This window comes from Myxocyprinus asiaticus, chromosome 6, assembly GCF_019703515.2.
Source record: "Myxocyprinus asiaticus isolate MX2 ecotype Aquarium Trade chromosome 6, UBuf_Myxa_2, whole genome shotgun sequence".
NCBI lineage: Eukaryota > Metazoa > Chordata > Actinopteri > Cypriniformes > Catostomidae > Myxocyprinus > Myxocyprinus asiaticus.
In genome coordinates this window covers 46204228-46224875 of record NC_059349.1, presented here as the reverse complement: position 1 = coordinate 46224875, position 20648 = coordinate 46204228, and the positions used below count along the sequence as shown (strand labels likewise).

At 39.5% G+C, this 20648-nt stretch overlaps 1 protein-coding gene across 1 annotated transcript in view; it reads right to left on the bottom strand.

Annotated features, from left to right (window-relative positions):
• The window catches only part of gpc5c (glypican 5c), a 260885-nt gene that overhangs the window by 140643 nt on the left and 99594 nt on the right, over positions 1–20648 (bottom strand). The window contains exons 4-5 of the mRNA XM_051701629.1: positions 10635–10780; positions 1035–1094 (exon numbers count right to left, since the gene is read on the bottom strand). Of these exons, the coding sequence (XP_051557589.1) occupies positions 1035–1094; positions 10635–10780 (206 nt within the window). The remainder of the gene's footprint in view (positions 1–1034; positions 1095–10634; positions 10781–20648) is intronic.

Genomic DNA, 20648 nt, shown 5'->3' with positions numbered 1-20648 from the left:
TTCTAAACTTTGAAAGTTATAACCTTAGGAAGTTGCCGTGTGTGTGTGTGTGTGTGTGTGGTGTGTGGGTTTGGGCAGGTTTGGGTGGTTTATGAGGACTTTTTTATAGGTTACAAACTGGTAATTACAAGGGTATTATGCAATAAATGTGGTTTATGAGGACATTTCTAGTGTCCCCATAATTCAAATCGCTTAAAAAAAACATACTAAACAATGTATGTTTTTTTTAGTTTTTATGTAAAAATACAGAAAGTTTTTTGTGAGGGTTAGGTTTAGGGGCAGGTTTAGGGTTAGGGGATAGAATCTATAGTTTGTACAGTATAAAAATCATTACGTCTATGAAGAATCCTCATAAGGATAGCCACACCAACATTCTCAACATTAATCTCCTTGTTGTTTATCAGCGATTACATCTTCATCTAGCTCTTCTGTGACAGCAAAAGCTCAAATGTGAGTGTTGCCACCTTGTGGATGCACTAATTAGTGCAAATAATTCCAGGTGCATGCGCATTCTGTGTTCAAAGTTAGAAAAATTGGACTGCACGTGTTCAGTGCTCAAGCCCTCAGCTGATGATGAAATCTGCGTCACGCATCCTGTATGTGGACGCTCAGCATTTGCATCCTGACGAAGTATACTTTGGGGTTTAATGTCCTAAATACGGTGGCCTAGGTTTGCACAACACAACAAATTTAGCAGAGCAAATATACGCTGAAAACACAATGGAAAATCAAACTAAATTTGTTGTGTTGTGCAACCTAAGGCCACTGTACAAACAGATTCAGGTCTGCACTAAATGTGAAATTTGAAAACAACATAACCGGTAAGGATATAAGTGGGTGTTGATGGGTAGAAAAGGGGTGGGGCTAACAAATATTACCCAAGGAAAACACAAACATACACACACACACACACACACACACACACACACACACACACACATAAACACTTAGCTTTTCTCTAATATACAGATACATGCCAGCACACTTTTTCATTAAAAAAGAAAACATTTTTTAGTAAATGTGGTCATGCTTACCGTGCAACTTTTTTCAGACTTCTACCTCTATCACTCTTAGAGGATTTCAAAGGGAGTGGACTGAGAATGGTCAAATCACCCAGTGCAAGACAATGGAACAGTCCAGCGATGGAGGAGGCAAGCAGTTGGGAGGGGAGGACAGCGAGATGGAAGAAACCAAAGGGCACCAAAACAGGGGGAGAGGGTGGTGAGAGAGGGAGAGAAAAGTCATGACTCTAGAGAAAAAAAAAATGTCACTCATGCACATGCAAAATCAAAACATGGAGGATGTCTACACTGAAAATATTATTTTTGACAAAAAAAGACAGCCCAACTAGGGGTGTGCAGTGAAGCCATTATCTGTATCTGTATTTGTATTTGTTCATATGACAAAATGATCTGTATCTGTCTCTGTATTCGGATGGAGCCAGGTGTGGGTGGGGCTTAAACCTGAAGTGTGTTAAAACGAAATGAAACGCATTTTTAAATGTTACTCTTACGTTTATAGTTTCTATTAATAAAATATGCCTTGTGTATGCCTTTTCATAACAATAGCCTAATAATAATTCTTATTCTTATTCTTATTATTTTACAATTATTATTTAAATCAAATCAAAATTTAATTATTATTTTTTTCTTACCAGATGAAGCTGAATTTGTTGACCACATTAACTGTGGAATACGTTGTTAACTTTGGTTTCTCCTGGTATTTCTGATATTAATATCTGCCTGAAACAGAATTTTCGTTCATCTGTTCATGTATAACAACATTATTCTGGAGGCAGAAAATGTCAAGCAAAATGTGAAATGTCAAACACACATTTTGCAGTGAATAATAAATACAAATAAATCCATATAGCCTACAAACAGGTGAAAGTCCTGTAAGTCTATCAGGAATTTTTACTGTAACGAATGAGGCTTCCCAGCCCACCGCTAGAGGGAGCCCTCTCCCGAATACTGACACTGAACCATTTCTTCTATGGTGACTTCCTGTTTGTATCATATAAATAGCCATGCCTTGCCATTGTGACCTTGTGAAGTATTGCCAGTTTTACTGCCTTACCAAGCGTTATTCTCATTGTCTGTTTCATTGCCTACTTGTTATGACCATTGTGCCTGTTTTACTGGATTACTGATTTTGGATTACTGTTTTGCTCTGTTTGCCTGGTTGGACTGATTACCTGTTAACAACTACTTTGTCTGCTTCATGACTACATCTCTGCCTTCTGTTCTGGATTTGTATGCTGATTGTAAATAAACTTCCTGCATTTGGATTCTACCTTTGCCTCCATGTCGAGTCCTTCACAGAATACTTCGCCACCAATGAATCCAGTGGAAGTTTCTCAGCTCCAGGTTGCATTCGCTCACTAGAGCGAACTGCTCAAAAGTTTCCAGGAACAGTTGGACCACCTAAGAGCTGCACATGAGAACCTCACCTGATATATCCGCTCTCTTCCATCTCCACAAGCTACACCGGTAAGTTTCGCTCTTCCTGATAAATTTGATGGATCGCCAGAGAAATGTAAGGGATTTTTACGTCAATGTAAAGTCTATTTCTCCAATCAACAGGAGTCTTTCAGTCAGGAGTCCAAGAAATGTGCATTTATGATGACGTTACTTACCGGTGAAGCGCTAGACTGGGCCTCAACTGTCTGGGAGAATGATAATCGGCTTCAAATGTCATTTGATTACTTCGCTTCCCAGATCCATGAAGTGTTTGAATATCCAGAGGGAGGTAAAGATGTCTCTGTTCGGCTGCTTCATGTATGCCAGGGTTTCACGTTCTACAGCTGACTTTGCCATACACTTCAGAACATTAGCAGCCCAAAGTGGATGGAATGAAATTGCACTCAAGACTATGTTCAGAGAGGGACTGAATTACAATCTGCAGGCTGAACTCGCATGTAAGGGTGAGGATTCAACTCGCTGAATTAATTTCATTGGCAGTAAGGATTGATAATTTCCTGCTCAATTCACCACACTCAAAGATTAGCTCCAAGTCACAGCCATCAGTCCATAGTCAAGTCCAGGCATGCCCCGAAGCTCCTGAACTGATGCAGATCACCTATACCAGAGTTTCTGATGAAGAATGCGATCGTCGTCATCGAGAGCAACTGTGTTATTACTGTGGTGAAGGGAATCATCGAAACTCCACATGCCCTCACAAAGGCAAGAAATATCAAGACTCCAGAATTATTTTGTGAGTACCATGAACATTTCATCTCCCACAAACTACAGTTTTTCTCTTCCCACTAAGCTCTCCTTTGATAAACTGAAACCTGTTTCTGCACTTGTCGACTCGGGGGGCTGCTGTGAATTTAATTCACCAAGGTCTAGTACGAGAGCTCCATATCCTTACAGTACCTTGTATACCCACCATTAACATTACTGCTGTAAATAATGCACCTGTAGGCACAGGTATCACTCACCAAACTGTTACAGTGACACTACGGGTTGGATTGTTCCACACAGAGATCATATCTTTCTATATCATTGACTCACCCAAGTATCTTCTCATCCTGGGTCACCTATGGCTGGCTATCCATGATCCCATCATCTCCTGGAACCAGGGTGAGTTAAAACAATGGTCAGATTATTGTCAGTCAAACTATCTTCATGTCACAGTCACCATGCTATGTTTAACTACTAGTATTGAAAGTCCTGAGAACCAAGCTCAAATCCAGATCCCCAGGGAATATTCTGAATTCGCCGAGGTATTCAGCAAAATCAAGGCAACCCAACTACCACCATGGGACTGCGCTGTTGAGTTACTTCCCAACATGGCACCCCCTAGGAGCAAAGCCTATCCATTGTCAAGACCTGAAACCATGGCGATGGAGACTTAAGTCGAGGAGGCTTTAACTTCAGGGTTCATTCGTCCTTCCACCTCACCAGCTGCAGCAGGCTTCTTCGTCGAGAAGATGGAGGGCTCCATCCATGCATTGACAACCAGGGATTGAACACGGTGACAATCAAGTACAGGTACCCACTCCCTCTTGTGCCGTCTGCCCTACAAGTAATCACTGACCATAAGAACCTTGAATACATCAAGGGAGTGTTGGGCCTCATGTAGTCAGATAGAAGACAAAGGCAGGCCTAACACAGTCGTAAAACCTAACTCAGCCCCCACATACGTCATAAATTATACTGATAAAAATTGTGCCAAAATCAAAAGGAGTCCAAAACAGACTACAAATCCCATGAAGCCTTGCTCACAAAAGGATCGAACTCTCAACTCCTTATTGGATGAGGCACACGACAGAACGCACCTCAACCATGACATCATCAGGAGTAGAAATACCTCTGAAATGCTTCCGGGATTTGCTTCCAGCAACTTTGCATGCCGTGTGTAGACGCAGCTCATCGCTGATCTCAGGTGCAGCCTTGTGGCACAAGGAAGTAACGTCCGACTTGAAACTGTGGCCATATAATCTCCATCTCGCTGGACGAGTTGAGATTACTCTGTGTTCCACCGAACACTCTAACGGATCTGAAGGAGACTGCTGAGCAATCCGCATCTTCATCCGTTTGCCTGCAGAAGTGAAGAGAGAAAAGATTTCTCTTCCATCTTCAAGTCGACATCGCTGATTTCTCCGCCAGCCCACCGAGAATCAGCAGCCGTACCGCCCGCCAACAGAGCGAGGAAACGGCCTCCCGTCATCACCCGAGCCTCGAGGAACCGAGTCTGAGTTAAAGGACGGATGAACACACATTCTGCATCCTCATGTGATTTAAGTAAGAGGTTTACGTCTGGGCAGAGATAGAATATTATAGTGTGTTATTCTTGTGTACCAAGGTTTTTGCTTGTACAGTTTACGGACCACCATGTCCGCTCATTATTAATATAGGGGTATTAATTGTCATGAATTTGATTTGCTGTATTGTGGTCCAACCACATTGGACTGTTGTGCATTTTCGCCATCACGGGTGAGACCGGCAAACTGAGTTTATCCGTTAAAGAATCAAAGAACGCGGGATGGTTTACGAGCAATCCACCGCGTCTCTGAGTGATAAACTAACAGCTGCTTTCTCTCCCACGATCGCAAAATCGGCTTTGGGGCCGTCACTTTATTCTCTCTCTCTCTCGTACTAACCACACACACGCGCGCGATCCCTCACAAACATTCTCGGACACATTTTTGGCTAGTAGATTGCTTCGTGATAAAGCTCAGCTTTGTCCCTAAGCTATCGTACAAGCGAATACACGCGGTAACTGGCAGCATTGACTGGTTTCTGTCCGCCCACATTCGCGGTCATATTCTCCGGCCGGAAGTCTCGCGTGACATACTCTCCACGAGAGTCACGTCTGCCATTTTGTGCACGTACCTCCTTACACGCACGCACACACACACACACACACACACTCTCACACATGCAACTTATGTGTTATTGGATTATTTTAGTCTCCATATCTAATCATATTACTGTTTATTTTGTAGTTGTAAGTCGGAAGTTTATTGACTGCATTGTATTAATTATTAAATATATAATTACTGCATAAATAAACTTTGTTATATTACAAACAGAAGTGTTTTGGTTTGTTTTGCATACACCTGTGTCATACTGATGGGATGTCTGTGCTCGGATTCAAGCCTTCATTCTTTTTTTTTTCGAAAATCGATATTCTTCGGATGTCGATTTTCCTAAGAAAACAATCTAATATTGAGACTGTTATACTATCTGGTTATTAGTCCCTGATTCCAGGGTGGTGCCCCATCAATGTTAATCCGTATTAATATTCTATTGATTTTTGATTGATCAATAAGCTAATGTTATTTTAATTAATGTTTCATCGTTAACAATTAACAATTAGCTTTGATAATTGTTGAATTTAAAGGATTAGAAAACGCTAACATTGATTCTCATTGTAAGGAGGAGGCGAGAAGCAGCTTTCCTGGTTCAGGTAAGGATTTATTTTCTCACTCTGCAGCACAAATTACAGTCTCACAGTCTTTGCGTTATGCACTAAGTTAATCTACAATCACACACCGCTTCACAAAATAAACTCATTTGTAATAACTCTTTGCTGCTTGTTCGGGTCTGTGGTGCCCAGGCTCTCCCTTCTATTTGCGGTGTGTCTCTATTTATGCCGCTCTCCCCGTGCTCACTGAAATTAGAGACAGGTGTTAGACATAATTTAGCTCAGGTGTAAGCGCCCTTACCGCTTTCTCTCTCTCCGGAGAGATGCTTGACCACGCCCCCGCTGCCACACTCATCAATGTTCTATTGATTTTAATAATTATCTTTATTGCTAATAACCAAACCCGCTCCTAAACGTAGCGCACTACATTTACTGGAGCCCCATATGAGGTTTTAATGAGTTAGATTCAATTAATTAATTTAAATATAAATTAATAACTAAAGAAATAATTATTAATTATTTCTGATAGTAACACTGATCTAAACAACCAGTAAAGCCCTACAGGAGCAAAACATCTCAATCCACGACAAGCCCGATGGTCACTCTTTACAAGTTTCCAATTCACAGTCACCTACCGCCCTGGCAGCAAGAACTGCAAAGCTGATGCTCTTTCCCGTCGTTATGATCCCCTTCACAACATACCTCAAAACGAATCCATATTACCACCTTCTGTTGTCATCGCACCCATAAGCTGGGACATCATGGAAGAAATCCAAAGAGCCCAACAAACAGACCCTGCACCACCTGAATGCCCTCCTACAAAACAGTATGTACCATGCACTCTACACCAAAGAACAATCCAATGGATTCATACCTACCTCAGCATTGGACATCCTGGCATCCAGAAGATTATAAGACTGGTACATAACTCATTTTGGTGGCCCTCAATCATTAATGACGTCACTGCTTATGTTAAGGCATGTCAAGTGTGTGCACAGTCTAAAACCCCTAGAGAACTGTCAGCCGGCCTGCTACAGTCACTGTCTATCCCTCAGAGACCCTGATCCCTCCTGTCCATCGACTTAATCACCAATCTGCCAAACTCCAATGGGTATACCACCATCTTTTATCATTGATCATTTCTCTAAGTCATGCAGACTAATCCCCTTGAAAGGTCTACCCACTGCCATGGAAACTGCTAATGCTCTTTTCCACCAAGTTTTCAGGATCTATGGTCTACCAGAAGGCATAGTGTCAGACCGGGTACCACAGTTCACTTCCAGAGTCTGACAGGCTTTCTGTAAACAGCTAGACATCAACGTCAGCCTCATGTCTGGTTATCATCCTCAGGCTAACGGACAGGTGGAGAGGCTAAACCAGGAAATCGGCAGGTATCTCAGGTCTTACTGCAGTTGAGAACAACAGAGGTGGAGCGACTTCCTCCCATGGGCTGAATATGCCCAGAACTCCCTCAGCACTCATCTACTGGACTCACTCCCTTCTAAATGTGTGCTGGGCTACCAACCTCCTATATTCCCTTGTTCGGGTGAACCCTCTATGGTGCCAGCGATGGATGATTGGATCAGGCGGAGCGAGCAGGTGCGGGACAGTGCTCACATCAGATTGCAGCGGGCCGTCCGGGCCCAACAGATACAAGCTGATCGGAGGCATCTCCAACTCGACTATCAACCTGGCCAGAGAGTCTGGCTATTGACGCAGGACCTCAAGTTGCAGCTACCCTGCAAGAAGCTCAGCCCCAGGTATGTTGGTCCGTTCAGAATTGTCAGACAAATCAATCCTGTAGCTTACCGACTGGAGCTACCTTCTAACTACCGCATCTCTCCATCCTTTCATGTGTCATTGTTGAAACCTGTCCACCCGACATCTGGCCCCGGAACCATGGATCCTGAGCCTCATCCATTGGAGATCGACGGATCACATGCTTACATGGTCAGAGAGATCACAGACTCACGTCATCAAGGGGGCCAGATGCAGTACTGGGAAGGTTATGGACCAGAGGAGAGATCTTGGGTAGCCGCCAAGGACATACTGGATCCATCCCTGTTCCAAGACTTCCAAGCACACCGAATCATCCTGCACCAAGACCAAGGGGACGACCAAGAAGAACAACACTGGGAGTTGTGCATGGGGGGGGGGGTTCTGTAACGAATGAGGCTAGTACCCCTTCAGCCGACTGCCAGAGGTAGCCCTCCCCTGAATACTGGCACTGAACCATTTCTTCTATGGTGACTTCCTGTTTGTATCATATAAATAGCCATGCCTTGCCATTGTGACCTTGCAAAGTATTGCCAGTTTTACTGCCTTACCAAGTGTTATTCTCATTGTCTGTTTCATTGCCTACTTGTTATGACCAAGTGTGCCTGTTTTACTGGATTACCAATTTTGGATTACTGTTTTGCTCTGTTTGCCTGGTTGGACTGATTACCTGTTAACAACTACTTTACCTGCTTCACAACTACATCTCTGCCTTGTGTTTTGGATTTGTATGCTGATTGTAAATAAACTTCCTGCATTTGGATTCTAACTTTGCCTCCATGTCGAGTCCCTCACATTTACGGTAGGACATGATAAAAATTTTAACTTTATACAGTGCCTTTTCAGAGCTCAAGAACACTTAACATGCTCAAATTTAGCACAGTTTAAATAAGAACAAGAAGAAAAAAGACAGCAAGTTTCAGTTTCTTTGATTTAAATAAGCAGGAATATTCCAAATAGATGAATACTATATGGAGCATTTAAACCTTTATGGAGCATTTTAACTTTTTTCAAAATAAAGTCTTAACCAGATATGAATATAATATCTGATTTATATATAAATGTGGTCAATTTTAAGAGACGGCTAGACGAGCTCCGACGTGAAATCATCACTTCAGGTCAGGAATTCATCGTGTTCAGGTTTAGATTATAAATAAATACATGGGAATCACATGTGAATCATGTAATACTTTAACACAGACATTTCAAGAAGTGGAACATGTATCTTAGTTAATATTACACTTGACAAGCTCCAGACGCGAACAATTTGCAGAGACCGCAAACGGAGTCAAGACCGTGGCCATCTGATCTGAAATCACACCGTGTGCATTTTCAGAAGGTTTACTCTTTAGAAATATTGGCTGCACAGATTCATAAATTTGTTGTAATTTAGAATTGTTTATTTTTCAGTGTCGCTTTATGCTTGTGTTTCTTGGATTATCAGTCAAACGATATTTTTTATATTATTTGGATGAATCCGTTATTCGTTTTGAAGTCATTATTCGTGCCTTTCCAAATAGGGTATTCGGCTTCAGTCACATCCCTAGCCCCAGCCCCCTTTACTGTATATCGATGCATGATAAAGATTGGCCAGAACATTCTGCTTAACTTCATGGAAGAAAATAATTAATGCAGGGTTTGGAACAAAATGAGGGTGAGTAAATTACATTTCATTTCTAGGTGTGCAATCCATTTAATAACCCTGGAGCTCATAGTAGGTCTATCTTGAAAGGCTTGTGCATTATCCTAAAAAAAATATTTCTCTATGAAGATTTTGAATGGACTCTTTACTTCCGGAATCCTTCTATCATTCTCTATTATTCTTGTTGATGGAGGTCCAGGATGGACATAAACAGACAGACAGTCTGGAGTATTACATTCTCTTGTTAATTGTGTAATGCAGTGTATTGTTGTGCACCTTGTGTTTTGACCTTATAAACAAGGAAATTAATAGCTTTTTATGTTTAAAATGGTGTACTCTCACATGAGATGGAGACTTTAGTCACATCAGTCTAAGAGAAAAGGCTGATTTATTGTACATATGGTGCTGGCCGTACATTCATGTTGAGATCACATGACCAGCCGGATACTACTCGCTTTATCTCAACAGTCCCTTATAATTTAATGTTTTCACTTGGGGAATAAATTAATCATGGATGACAGTGAAATGCACATATCAACAATGGTATTTGTAACTGAGAACTTCTGCTCTTGCGGAATGCCGAATCTCACTGCCGCTAGGTGTCAGTGCAACATGATCAACAAATTGCTGAGTGCACATTTAATTACTGTTGTCCTGACTTGCCGTTTAGAGCATTTCCAAGGCTCTTGGTGCAGAAAGATGATGTCATGCTTACAGTGATAAGTGTTTGCTATCCTCTCCTACCTACTCCAGTTTAGGAAAAATCTGCACACTGGAAAAAGAGCCTCTAATCCATTTATCTCTCTTTGTTCCAGCAGGCAACAGCCTCAATACCAGTAGCAGTACTACTCTTGCCAGCATACCACTTACTGATAGGTATCCAGAGTAGGCAGATTCTTCAAGGAATGTTCCTGGTTTAATACAAATTAAGATTAATCTACAGCATTTGTGGTTTACCACAGAAAATAAAATCGACTCATCCCTCGTTTATTTAAATATAAGCAAAATGCTTTGTGAACTCTGCAAAGCATTATAGGCCTAGCAGATATTTTTTAAAATAGGTAGCCACAATACCTCTGTGTCCATATCATTATCAGCTGATATTAGTGATTTTATAATCAGTATTGATCTGGTTAGGCTGATAGAAGCAGATAATATCAGGGATTATTTTTTTATACTGTCTTTTTATAGCAATGTTTTCCACTGTACATTATACAGGGCTCACAGATATTTTGAGTGATGAATTTCCTTTACCTTTCCAGCCATTTGTGATTACTGAAATTAAAACAAAAAAAATCTCAACTAAAAAAATATAGTCTCTATAGAAATCCAGAGATCTAACCTGTGAAGATGCGCCAAAATGCCGATCTTATCGGCTCCTGGAACATGCTGTGAGTTGTTGGCAGGTGGAGGTGTGACTGCAGTCGATGGAAACGTCCTGGCTGTGGTGGACGACACATTTGTAGAGTGGCCACATACCTTATCCACCTGAGAGAGAGAGAGAGAGAGAGAGAGAGAGATAATGATGATGATGATGATGTCCAGTTCCCTCAGGAAGATAGAAAGGATGACGCAAGTGTGTGTGAACAGAATAAAAAGGTAACAGATCGAATAAAAGCTATGGATTTGACAGAAAGTCAATTTTATTGACATAATTTATTTGTATAAAAATACACATCATTTGAAAGCAGCTTTCTTCTGTCTTAAAGTCCCTAATAAACAGCTTCTTTGAAAAACTTAATTGAAAATTATGCCTTAAAGGGATAGTTGAAATGAAATGAATATTCTCTCATCATTTACTGACCTTCATGCCATCCCAGATGTGTGAGTTTCTTTTGTCCGCTGAACACAAACAAAGATTTTTAGAAAAAAATATCTCAGCTCTGTAGGTACATACAATGCAATGAAAGGTGGCCAGAACTTTGAAGATCAAAAAAGCACATAAAGGCAGCATAAAAGTAGTCCATATGACTCCAGTGGTAAAATCTATATCTTAAGGAGCAATATGATAGATGTGGGTGAGAAACAGATCAATATTTAAGTCCCTTTTTTTTTTTTTTTTTTTTTTACTATAAATCCCCACTTTCACTTTCACATTCTTCCTTTGATGATTCACATTATTTGTGCATATTGCCACCTACTGGGCAGGGAGGAGAAATATAGTAAAAGAGACATTAATATTAATCTGCTTCTCCCCCACACCTATCACATCACTTCTGAAGATATGGATTAAACCACTGGAGTCGTATGGATTACTTTTATGCTGTCTTTATGTGCTTTTTGGACCTTCAAAATTCTGGCCAACATTCACATTCATGGAATGGACCTACAGAGCTGAGATATTCTTCTAAAAATATTTGTTTATGGTCAGCAGAAAAGTAAATGATGAGAGAATTTTCATTTTTGGGTGAACTATCTCTTTAATGTCGCTGTCTTTTTTTTTTTCTCCCCAATTTGGAATGCCCAATTCCCAGTGCGCTCTCTAAGTCCTCGTGGTGGCGTAGTGACTTGCCTTAATCCGGGTGGCGGAGGACGAATCTCAGTTGCCTCCGCATCTGAGACCATCAATCTGCGCATCTTATCACGTGGCTTGTTGAGCGCATTACTGCGGAGACGTAGCACGTGTGGAGGCCCACGCTATTCTCTGTGGCATCCATGCACAATTCACCATGCACCCCACCAAGAGCGAAAACCACACATTATAGCGACCACGAGGAGGTTACCCCATGTGACTCTACCCTCCCTGGCAACCGGGCCAATTTGGTTGCTTAGGAGACCTTGGTGGCGTCACTAAGCACACTCGGATTCGTACTCGTGACTCCAGGGGTGGTAGTCAGCATCAATGCTCGCTGAGCTACCCAGGCCCCCCTAATGTCGCTGTCTTTAAGACAAGACTGTTGGTGGAGTTTCAGACCATGTGTGTTAACTAAATCTGACAAAACCTCCCTTTAGGGACATCCAGGGTACATATACACCTTAATCGCAAAAATGATTCATAACAAAAATAAATAAATGAAAAAATAAATATATTTTTGTTTAAATAATATTTAAAAAAAAAAATAAAAAAATAATATATATATATATAGTTCTAAAAATACAAAAAGGTAAACTAGGTAATAGTGTGTGGGCCAGGTTTTGTCTGCATTGTGCAGACATATATGGTTAAACCTGAAATCACATACATTTTGAGGAACAGCCAACAGTCCCCATGGGGAAAACACTTATAAATAAACAAATATTGTTTTAATGAAAATTTTAAAATCCAGAAAGTTTTCTGTGAGGGTTAGGTGATCAAAATATAATTAGCTCAGTACATACAGTAGACAATAGATGTCAATGGAAAGTCCCATTGTAACAGAAAAACAAATATGACTGTTTGAAAAATACTTTCTCATTAGAGACTTTTGCTGTTACATAGGAGAATTTCCCTTTATATCTACACTTGCTTTACCTAAAGTATCTCTCTTCCTCTTTCACACACACACACACACACACACACACACACACACAGTATTTAATCAATGGCGTTTTCATCCCACTAAAAGCTCCGACAGACATCACCAGTGCATTAGTCAAGAGTCGACCCGTCTCGATGCTGATCCGAATGATTACCCTCGATTTCTGCCTTCTCCTATCAGTCACCTTTAATAATGACATTTTTTTTTTTTTTTAGCAATGAATAAATCCTTATCTCCTGCATGATTTGTCATTGCCCTGGGAGCTTAGATGGGATGGTGTAGGACAGGAAAGAGAAAGAACATTCCCTCTGTCACACACTTTACAAACTGAATGAACAACATCCCGGTCCATCCCGGTGAAGCAAAAAATATGGAGAATATTGGAGTCAGCAGGCCAATTTTTTGCAGTACTTGTGAGGGCCAAAACTTTGAAAAAAAATAAATAAAAAATAATTAAATACATAAACACAGTAAAATTCTTAAAACAGACAAACAAAAACAGTCCTTACTAGTAAAAAGAGTTCATAAATGGGACAAAAAATGTCCAAATTAAAATCTAAATATGTCAAAGGTGTCTGAAAGGGACAAGATTAAGAGCAGAGTGGTGTAGTAATTATAGCTAGTTAATTTTAAGAAATAGTTCACCTACAAATTTTACTTTTGTCATAATTAGGCTACTTACCAAAAAAGTAGGGTTAGGGTTTTAATCATAGAAGTAGTCCATTCAACATGTGTGCTTTTTTACAAGTCGAAGCCATCCAATAGCTTTATTTAATGAACAGAACTCAAGTCATAATTCACGGTGTTAAATTTGAATTTAACATGAGCATGTATGAGATTTGAGAGATGCAGTAGAGAGGAAGATTATCAGTGAATAACAAATTATTTTATCAGTGAATAGCAACACAAAGCTAACACATGGCTTCAAAAGATATAGAATGAGTCATATGGACTACTTTTTAATGGTGATCGCTGTGGTTACTATGAACTACCATTGTATGGAAACAAGGAGTATGAACATTCTTTAAAAAGTCACATTTTTTGTGTCACACAGAAAAAATAACAGCATAGAAAATAATGACAACATTTTCATATTTTGGTGAACTATTCCTTTAACACATTAGAAGCCTAAAGGAAGTCTATACAATATAGCTACATAAGTACTTTTAAATGCATCAAAGCCAAATATAAAGGGAAACTTTAACAACACATTCACAAACAAACACACCACAGTTGTAATATTGGATGCAATATGACAAAAGTGTCAACATGCTAAAGCAAAAATTGCAAGTGCAGCCATTCATCACAGATCTGAGAACCACAATGGCCAAAATACAGTGAGCTACCATGAAACCCACCACTCACGCACATGCCAAGCTAACCATACCAGCACAGGCAGAGAGGCAGACGAACCCTCGTACCCTGCAACCTTAAAGAGGAATTGAATTGGAGTTATTTTGAAAATAACAAGCAGGAGGGCACGAGTGACAAATCACACACACACACACACACACACACACAAAAACACACACACATTTACCTAACTATCTAAATGGGCACATAGAATAGACTTTTGTTTTCAAATAAAGCTAATTATAATTACTATAGACAACATTTTTTAAAGTTAAAAGTCTTTCCTTAGCTTCTTTCAGTGATTGAAAATATACATGCCTAGTCCTTGTCTTGTTAACCATTGGGTTAACTGGAGGTTAGTGAAATTATATGAGTTTTATAGCAACCATTTCAGCAACATTCAAGAACATGGGTTTATTTCCAAGTGAAGGCCACAGGGCATCTCTTTAAAAAAAAAACAAATACACACATAGTCCTCAAGAGTCAGATGTCTTTTTGGAAACCATGCCAGGGTAAAGGAAGAGTATATTTAAACCATTTATTAACTACAGTATCTTTAAGATATTTAATATAATTATATTTAATATATTAAGACCTTGTATAAACATTATTAAACATGGACGTGTTAAATATCAGTTTTAATGAATAAATAATTAACAACTTTTCTGAATTAGAGTCTTTTAACTTTAAAAAGCCTTTGAGCTTGAAAGGAAAGGAGAATTATGGGTATTGGCCAAAAATGTGGGAGTGCTGGGAAAATATTTGTGTTTGGATTTTGCTGTATTCTGTGTAGTTTGTTGATTTACCCTCTATTGTAAATATTTTTCCTCCCTCTTTTTGACGAACAGCATGAGAACCATCGTTTCCCCGTAAATAAACTCAGCGGTGGATTTTGGACAGAGATCTCAAATATACAATGGCTATCCTTGAAATGCATTTTATCCGGTTCCATAGGTCATTTCTGTATCCTATTCGAAGCCGGGTGGCATCCAGGTTAGAAATCAGCTAAAATTCCGACTTATTAAATGCTAAAAGGTTAAAGGAGGTTAAAAGGATTTTCTCTCCATCCGGTTGAAGTTGCCCTATGTCAGGAATCAATTTATTTTCTGTTTGGTAAATTTGGAATTCTGGGAATTCTTTTTTCCCCTAAAACAGGAGCAGTGGTGGCTCAGTGGTTAAGGCTCTGGGTTACTGATCAGAAGATTGGGGGTTCAAGCCCCAGCACTGCCAAGATGCCATTGTTGGGCCCTTGACCCTATTTGCTCCAGGGGTGCTGTATCATGGCTGTCCCTGCACTCTAGCTTAGCTGGGATATGGGGGGGGGAGAAAGAATTTCACTGTATATGTGTGATAAATAAATACAATTATTATAAAAAGTCTTCTCTCTAAGACATTTCAGACAGAAGCAATGGTAAAACAATGTCTTCAGCCTTCACACATCAGTATGAACTCAATGCCCTTGTCTTCTTTTGCCCTACTTCCTAGATTTTTTGTTATTACGTTATTGCAAAGATTTCACCCAAGTTCCTTACATTTCTTTACAGAGGGGCTTTTCACTGTAAAAATTTTAACTTTTGGTTCCTAAATAATATTATAAAGTAATAAAGTCAGTTTCAATTCAATTTGTTCTGCTCCTGGGGCTAGAACAATATTCGCCAAAACTACTCTAAAAAATCTTCCCTCAAGTGTATCATCTAATATAATCTGGCTCCTGGGACCTTTATCATAGTGCCCCAAGATACTGTATAAGAATTAGAGGCTGAGAAAATGCTCCGTTCCAAAACCTAGTGAGCTGCCTGCTGAGACAGCATTTTAAGGCATCATATGCCTCCTAAGGCAGCATCCTTAGACAGCATCATGGAACCTCAAAAGTGACTTATTTGTAATGCCCTATAAAGGCAGCCACTCCACATGTCACACAGACAGCACTTTGCACAGGAGACTTGACTTGCTTTTGATTAAAATAGAGATGTAATGCTCTAACATCAAAATGTTCTAATATGATTAAAATTAAATTAAAAAAACATAGCAAACACAAACATTTCTCTTGATTGTCCGCCATCTTGGGGTTATTTTTTTCACTGAGCTTGTCTAAATGCATTCTGGGATTGTCCCTTCTGTGAATGATAAATGTGATGTTCGCTCTGGAGGACTATTGAGTTGCATGGTGTGGTGTTGGTGTGTGATGCTGGTTTGTTTATGTAAGAATCCGTTTCTGAAGCATCTGAACTTTCTCAGCACTCTCTTGCCCTTGCAACAATGCATTCTAGTTAAGAGGCTCATCCACTATACTAATTCTGAATATGGTGGGAGGATGGATGGATGGATGGATGGATAGAATAATAGAATGACAGACAGAACCCTTCATTGAATGCTAAACAGAACAATAGATAGAATGTAAAATAAAACAGACAGACAGACAGACAGATTACTTAATCCTCTCTGCTCCACAGCCTGCTGATCTGGCAACAGTAATAATACTCAATGCCAGCAATAGATAATGAGAACGTCAATGAAATGGAACAAGAAAAACCCTTTAAATCACTTCCAGCAAACCAAAAACTGACAGTCTGCCCATTGCCACCTGATTTAGATCAAAGCCAATGGCAGAGGAAGAGTGATGTTTTTTCTGCACAAAATAGACACGTTTACTTTGAGAAGTCTTGGAAGATATGGATTATGTTATTATAGGCCATTAGAACATCACAGATCCGTTTTTCACAGCATTTACAATAATAAAGACATCTAACCACTCTCTCTTGGTAAATGTGGGAGACAGATACTATGCTGAAATGACTTTTTAAACGCCAGTGATGTTTGAATAACATAGCAGTAAATCACGGCAGATCTCAGCAGTGTTGAATTAAACAGCACTCAGAATGAGGCCGGCCGCTGTGCCAGCATTAGAGGGGAAGCCAGTTTCACTGTTTAGTTAGAGGGTTGTTTTTCATGTAGGTCTAGCTTGGAGTGTGGGTTTGTGTGTGTGCACTCAAGCTCAAATTTTCTGGTCTCTTTGTTTCAATCGTTATTGCCACACTGATACTTACACACAGGGGTGTAAAAAGTACTCAGAAATTATACTTAAGTGAAAGCATGGATACTGAGTGAAACTTCTACTCAATTAAAAGTCCTAGTATCTAGCCAAAAACATACTTGAATGAAAGTAAAAAAGTATTCACATTAAATTGTACTTAAGTATTGGAAAAAAAAAAAAACTTTTTTCCTAGCTAGAATGAATTCAAGAGAGGAGATTGTGTGAGAGAGGATGTTGCTAATTCTACCCTTGTAACAGTGCAAATATAGGCATCATAGTGTCAGATAGAGGTAGACCAATATATCGGTTTTACAGATTAATCAGAGCAGATGGTTGCTTTTTGGAACATCTATGCCGATAGTTTTCTTTTCTTTTTCTTTTTTTATATTCTTTCATGTTTCTCTGTGGCCAACACTAGAGGATTCTACAGTTAGAACGGCTTGGTTCTACAGTATAACAGAGGCCTCTAAAGGGGAAATAAAAACAAATTGACATTTGACAATAATAATCCATATTTTTAACCTCACCTCAATGCATATTTTGTTGTTTTGATTAGATAATCATGTGTTCTAAATTAAAGCGAGGGCATCCAAAAAAGCTATATGGAAACGTGCCCTGTAAGTGTCATGAACTCAGTTTCCCAGCAAGCAACACGGCCTACAAACATGGCCGCCCCGGACTCCATTTCCCACAACACAATGCAACGCTCTCAATCGCCAGACTTCTGATTACATACACCTGCATGCAATTTCAGACCCTTTATAAGAGATTTTCAGCCACAGTCACATCGCAAAGTATATGTTCTATTCCCTTGTGTTTAACATTGCCAAGCCTTCATAGTCTGCCTGATACCTTGTTATAGTTCCTTTGCCTGTTTTGACCACAAGTTTACTTCTAGCCCTGTTATGTCTGTTTGCCGATCGCCTGATCTTCTGCCTGTACTCATTTGTTGTCTTTATTGGATTGTTGCCTAAATTAAACTGCCATATTTCACTTGCATCCTGCTCTCCTGGTGATATTTCATGACAGTAAGCATATACATTACATTGTGTATCAAGCTTCATATCTTGTGAATAATAATAAACATTATTCCACATAAAACATCAACTGCTGATATATATACAGTAAATATATATACACTCACTTAGCATTTTATTATGAACACTATGGACCTAATAAAGTGCCCAGTGTGGTCTTCTGCTGTTGTAGCCCATCTGCCTCAAGGTTCGACGTGTGCATTCTGAGATGCTATTCTGCTCACTACAATTGTACAGAGTGGTTATCTGAGTTACCGTAGCCTTTCTGTCAGCTTGAACCAGTGTGGCCACTCCCTGTTGACCTCTTTCATCAACAAGGTGTTTTAATAAAAAAATAAAATACAAAAAAACATCCATTCTAATAAACTCTAAAGACTGTTGTGCATGAAAATCCTAGTAGATCAATTACAGAAATACTCAAATCAGCCCGTCTGGCACCAACAATCATGCCACGGTGGAAATCCCTGAGATCACATTTTCCCCCCATTCTGATGGTTAATGTGAACATTAACTGAAGCTCCTGACCTGTATCTGCATGATTTTATGCATTGCACTGCTGCCACACGATTGGCTGATTAGACAATCACATGAAAAAATAGGTGTACAGGTGTTTCTAATAAAGTTTTGAGTGAGTATATGTATATACAGTATATACAGTTGAAGTCAGAAGTTTGCATACACCTTAGCCACATACATTTAAACTCAGTTTTTCACAAGTCGTAGAAAACATTCCCTGTCTTAGGTCAGTTAGGATCTCTATTTTAAGAATGTGAAATGTCAAAATAATAGTAGAGAGAATTATTTCAGCTTTTATTTCTTTCATCACATTCCCAGTGGGTCAGAAGTTTACATACACTTTGTTAGTATTTGGTAGCATTACCTTTAAATTGTTTAACTTGGGTCAAACATTTTGGGTAGCCTTCCACAAGCTTCTCACAATCAGTTGCTGGAATTTTGGCCCATTCCTCCAGACAGAACTGGTGTAACTGAGTCAGGTTTGAAGGCCTCCTTGCTCGCACATGCTTTTTCAGTTCTACCCACAAATTTTCTATCAGACTGAGGTCAGGGCTTTGTGATGGCCACTCCAATACCTTGATTTTGTTGTCCTTAAGCCATTTTGCCACAACTTTGGAGGTATGCTTGCAGTCATTGTCCATTCGGAAGACCCATTTGCGACCGAGCTTTAACTTCCTGGCTGATATCTTGAGATGTTGCTTCAATATAGCCACATAATTTTCTGTCCTCACGATGCCATCTATTTTGTGAAGTGCACCAGTCCCTCCTGCAGCAAAGCACCCCCACAACATGATGCTGCCACCCCCATGCTTCACGGTTGGGATGGTGTTGTTTGGCTTGCAAGCCTCACACTTTTTCCTCCAAACATAACAATAGTCATTATGGCCAAACAGTTAAATTTTTGTTAAATTAGACCAGAGGACATTTCTCCAGAAAGTAAAATCTTTGTCCCCATGTGCACTTGCAAACTGTAGTCTGGCTTTTTTATGGCAGTTTTGGAGCAGAAACTTTCAGGCTATGTCGATATACGACTAGTTTTACTGTGGATATAGATACTTGTCTACCGGTTTCCTCCAGCATTTTCACAAGGTCCTTTGCTGTTGTTCTGGGATTGATTTGCACTTTTCTCACCAAACTACGTTCCTCTCTAGGAGACAGAATGTGTCTTCTTCCTGAGCGGTGTGATGGCTGCGTGGTCCCATGGTGTTTATACTTGCGTACTATTGTTTGTACAGATGAACGTGGTACCTTCAGGTATTTGGAAATTGCTCCAAGGATGAACCAGACTTGTGGAGGTCCACAATTTTTTTTCTGAGGTCTTGGCTGATTTTTTTTATTTTCCCATGATGTCAAGCAAAGAGGCACTGAATTTGATGGTAGGCCTAAAAATACAGAAGCTAATTGGCTAATTGTCTAAAGGCTTGACATAACTTTGAAATTTTCTTCAAATCAAAAAAATCAAAAATTCTGGAATTTTCCAAACTGCTTAAAAGTTACCTTAGTGTATGTAAACTTCTGATCCAATGGAATTGTGTTATAGTCCATTAAAAGTGAAACAATCTGTATGTAGACAATTGATGGAAAAATTACTTGTGTCATGCACTAAGTAGATGTCCAAAACGACTTGCCAAAACTATAGTTTGCTAATATTAAATCTGTGGAGTGGTTAAAAAATTAGTTTTAATGACTTCAACCTAAGTGTATGTAAACTTCTGACTTCAACTGTATGTACATTAGGGATGTCAATATAAGCAAGGTAAGAAGTGAAAAGAAAAATGACACTATGAAATATTTAAATACAATTGTTAATATAAACTACTGTTTTCGTTCAAATTCATCTCAGTTGAGCAGCACAGACAGTTATTCATTTCTTCGCTTTGGCGCTACCCTGAGGTATAAGCACTTTATGCTATGCTTTTCAAAGCATTGTTTACCGCCCTTTCATTCAACATTACATG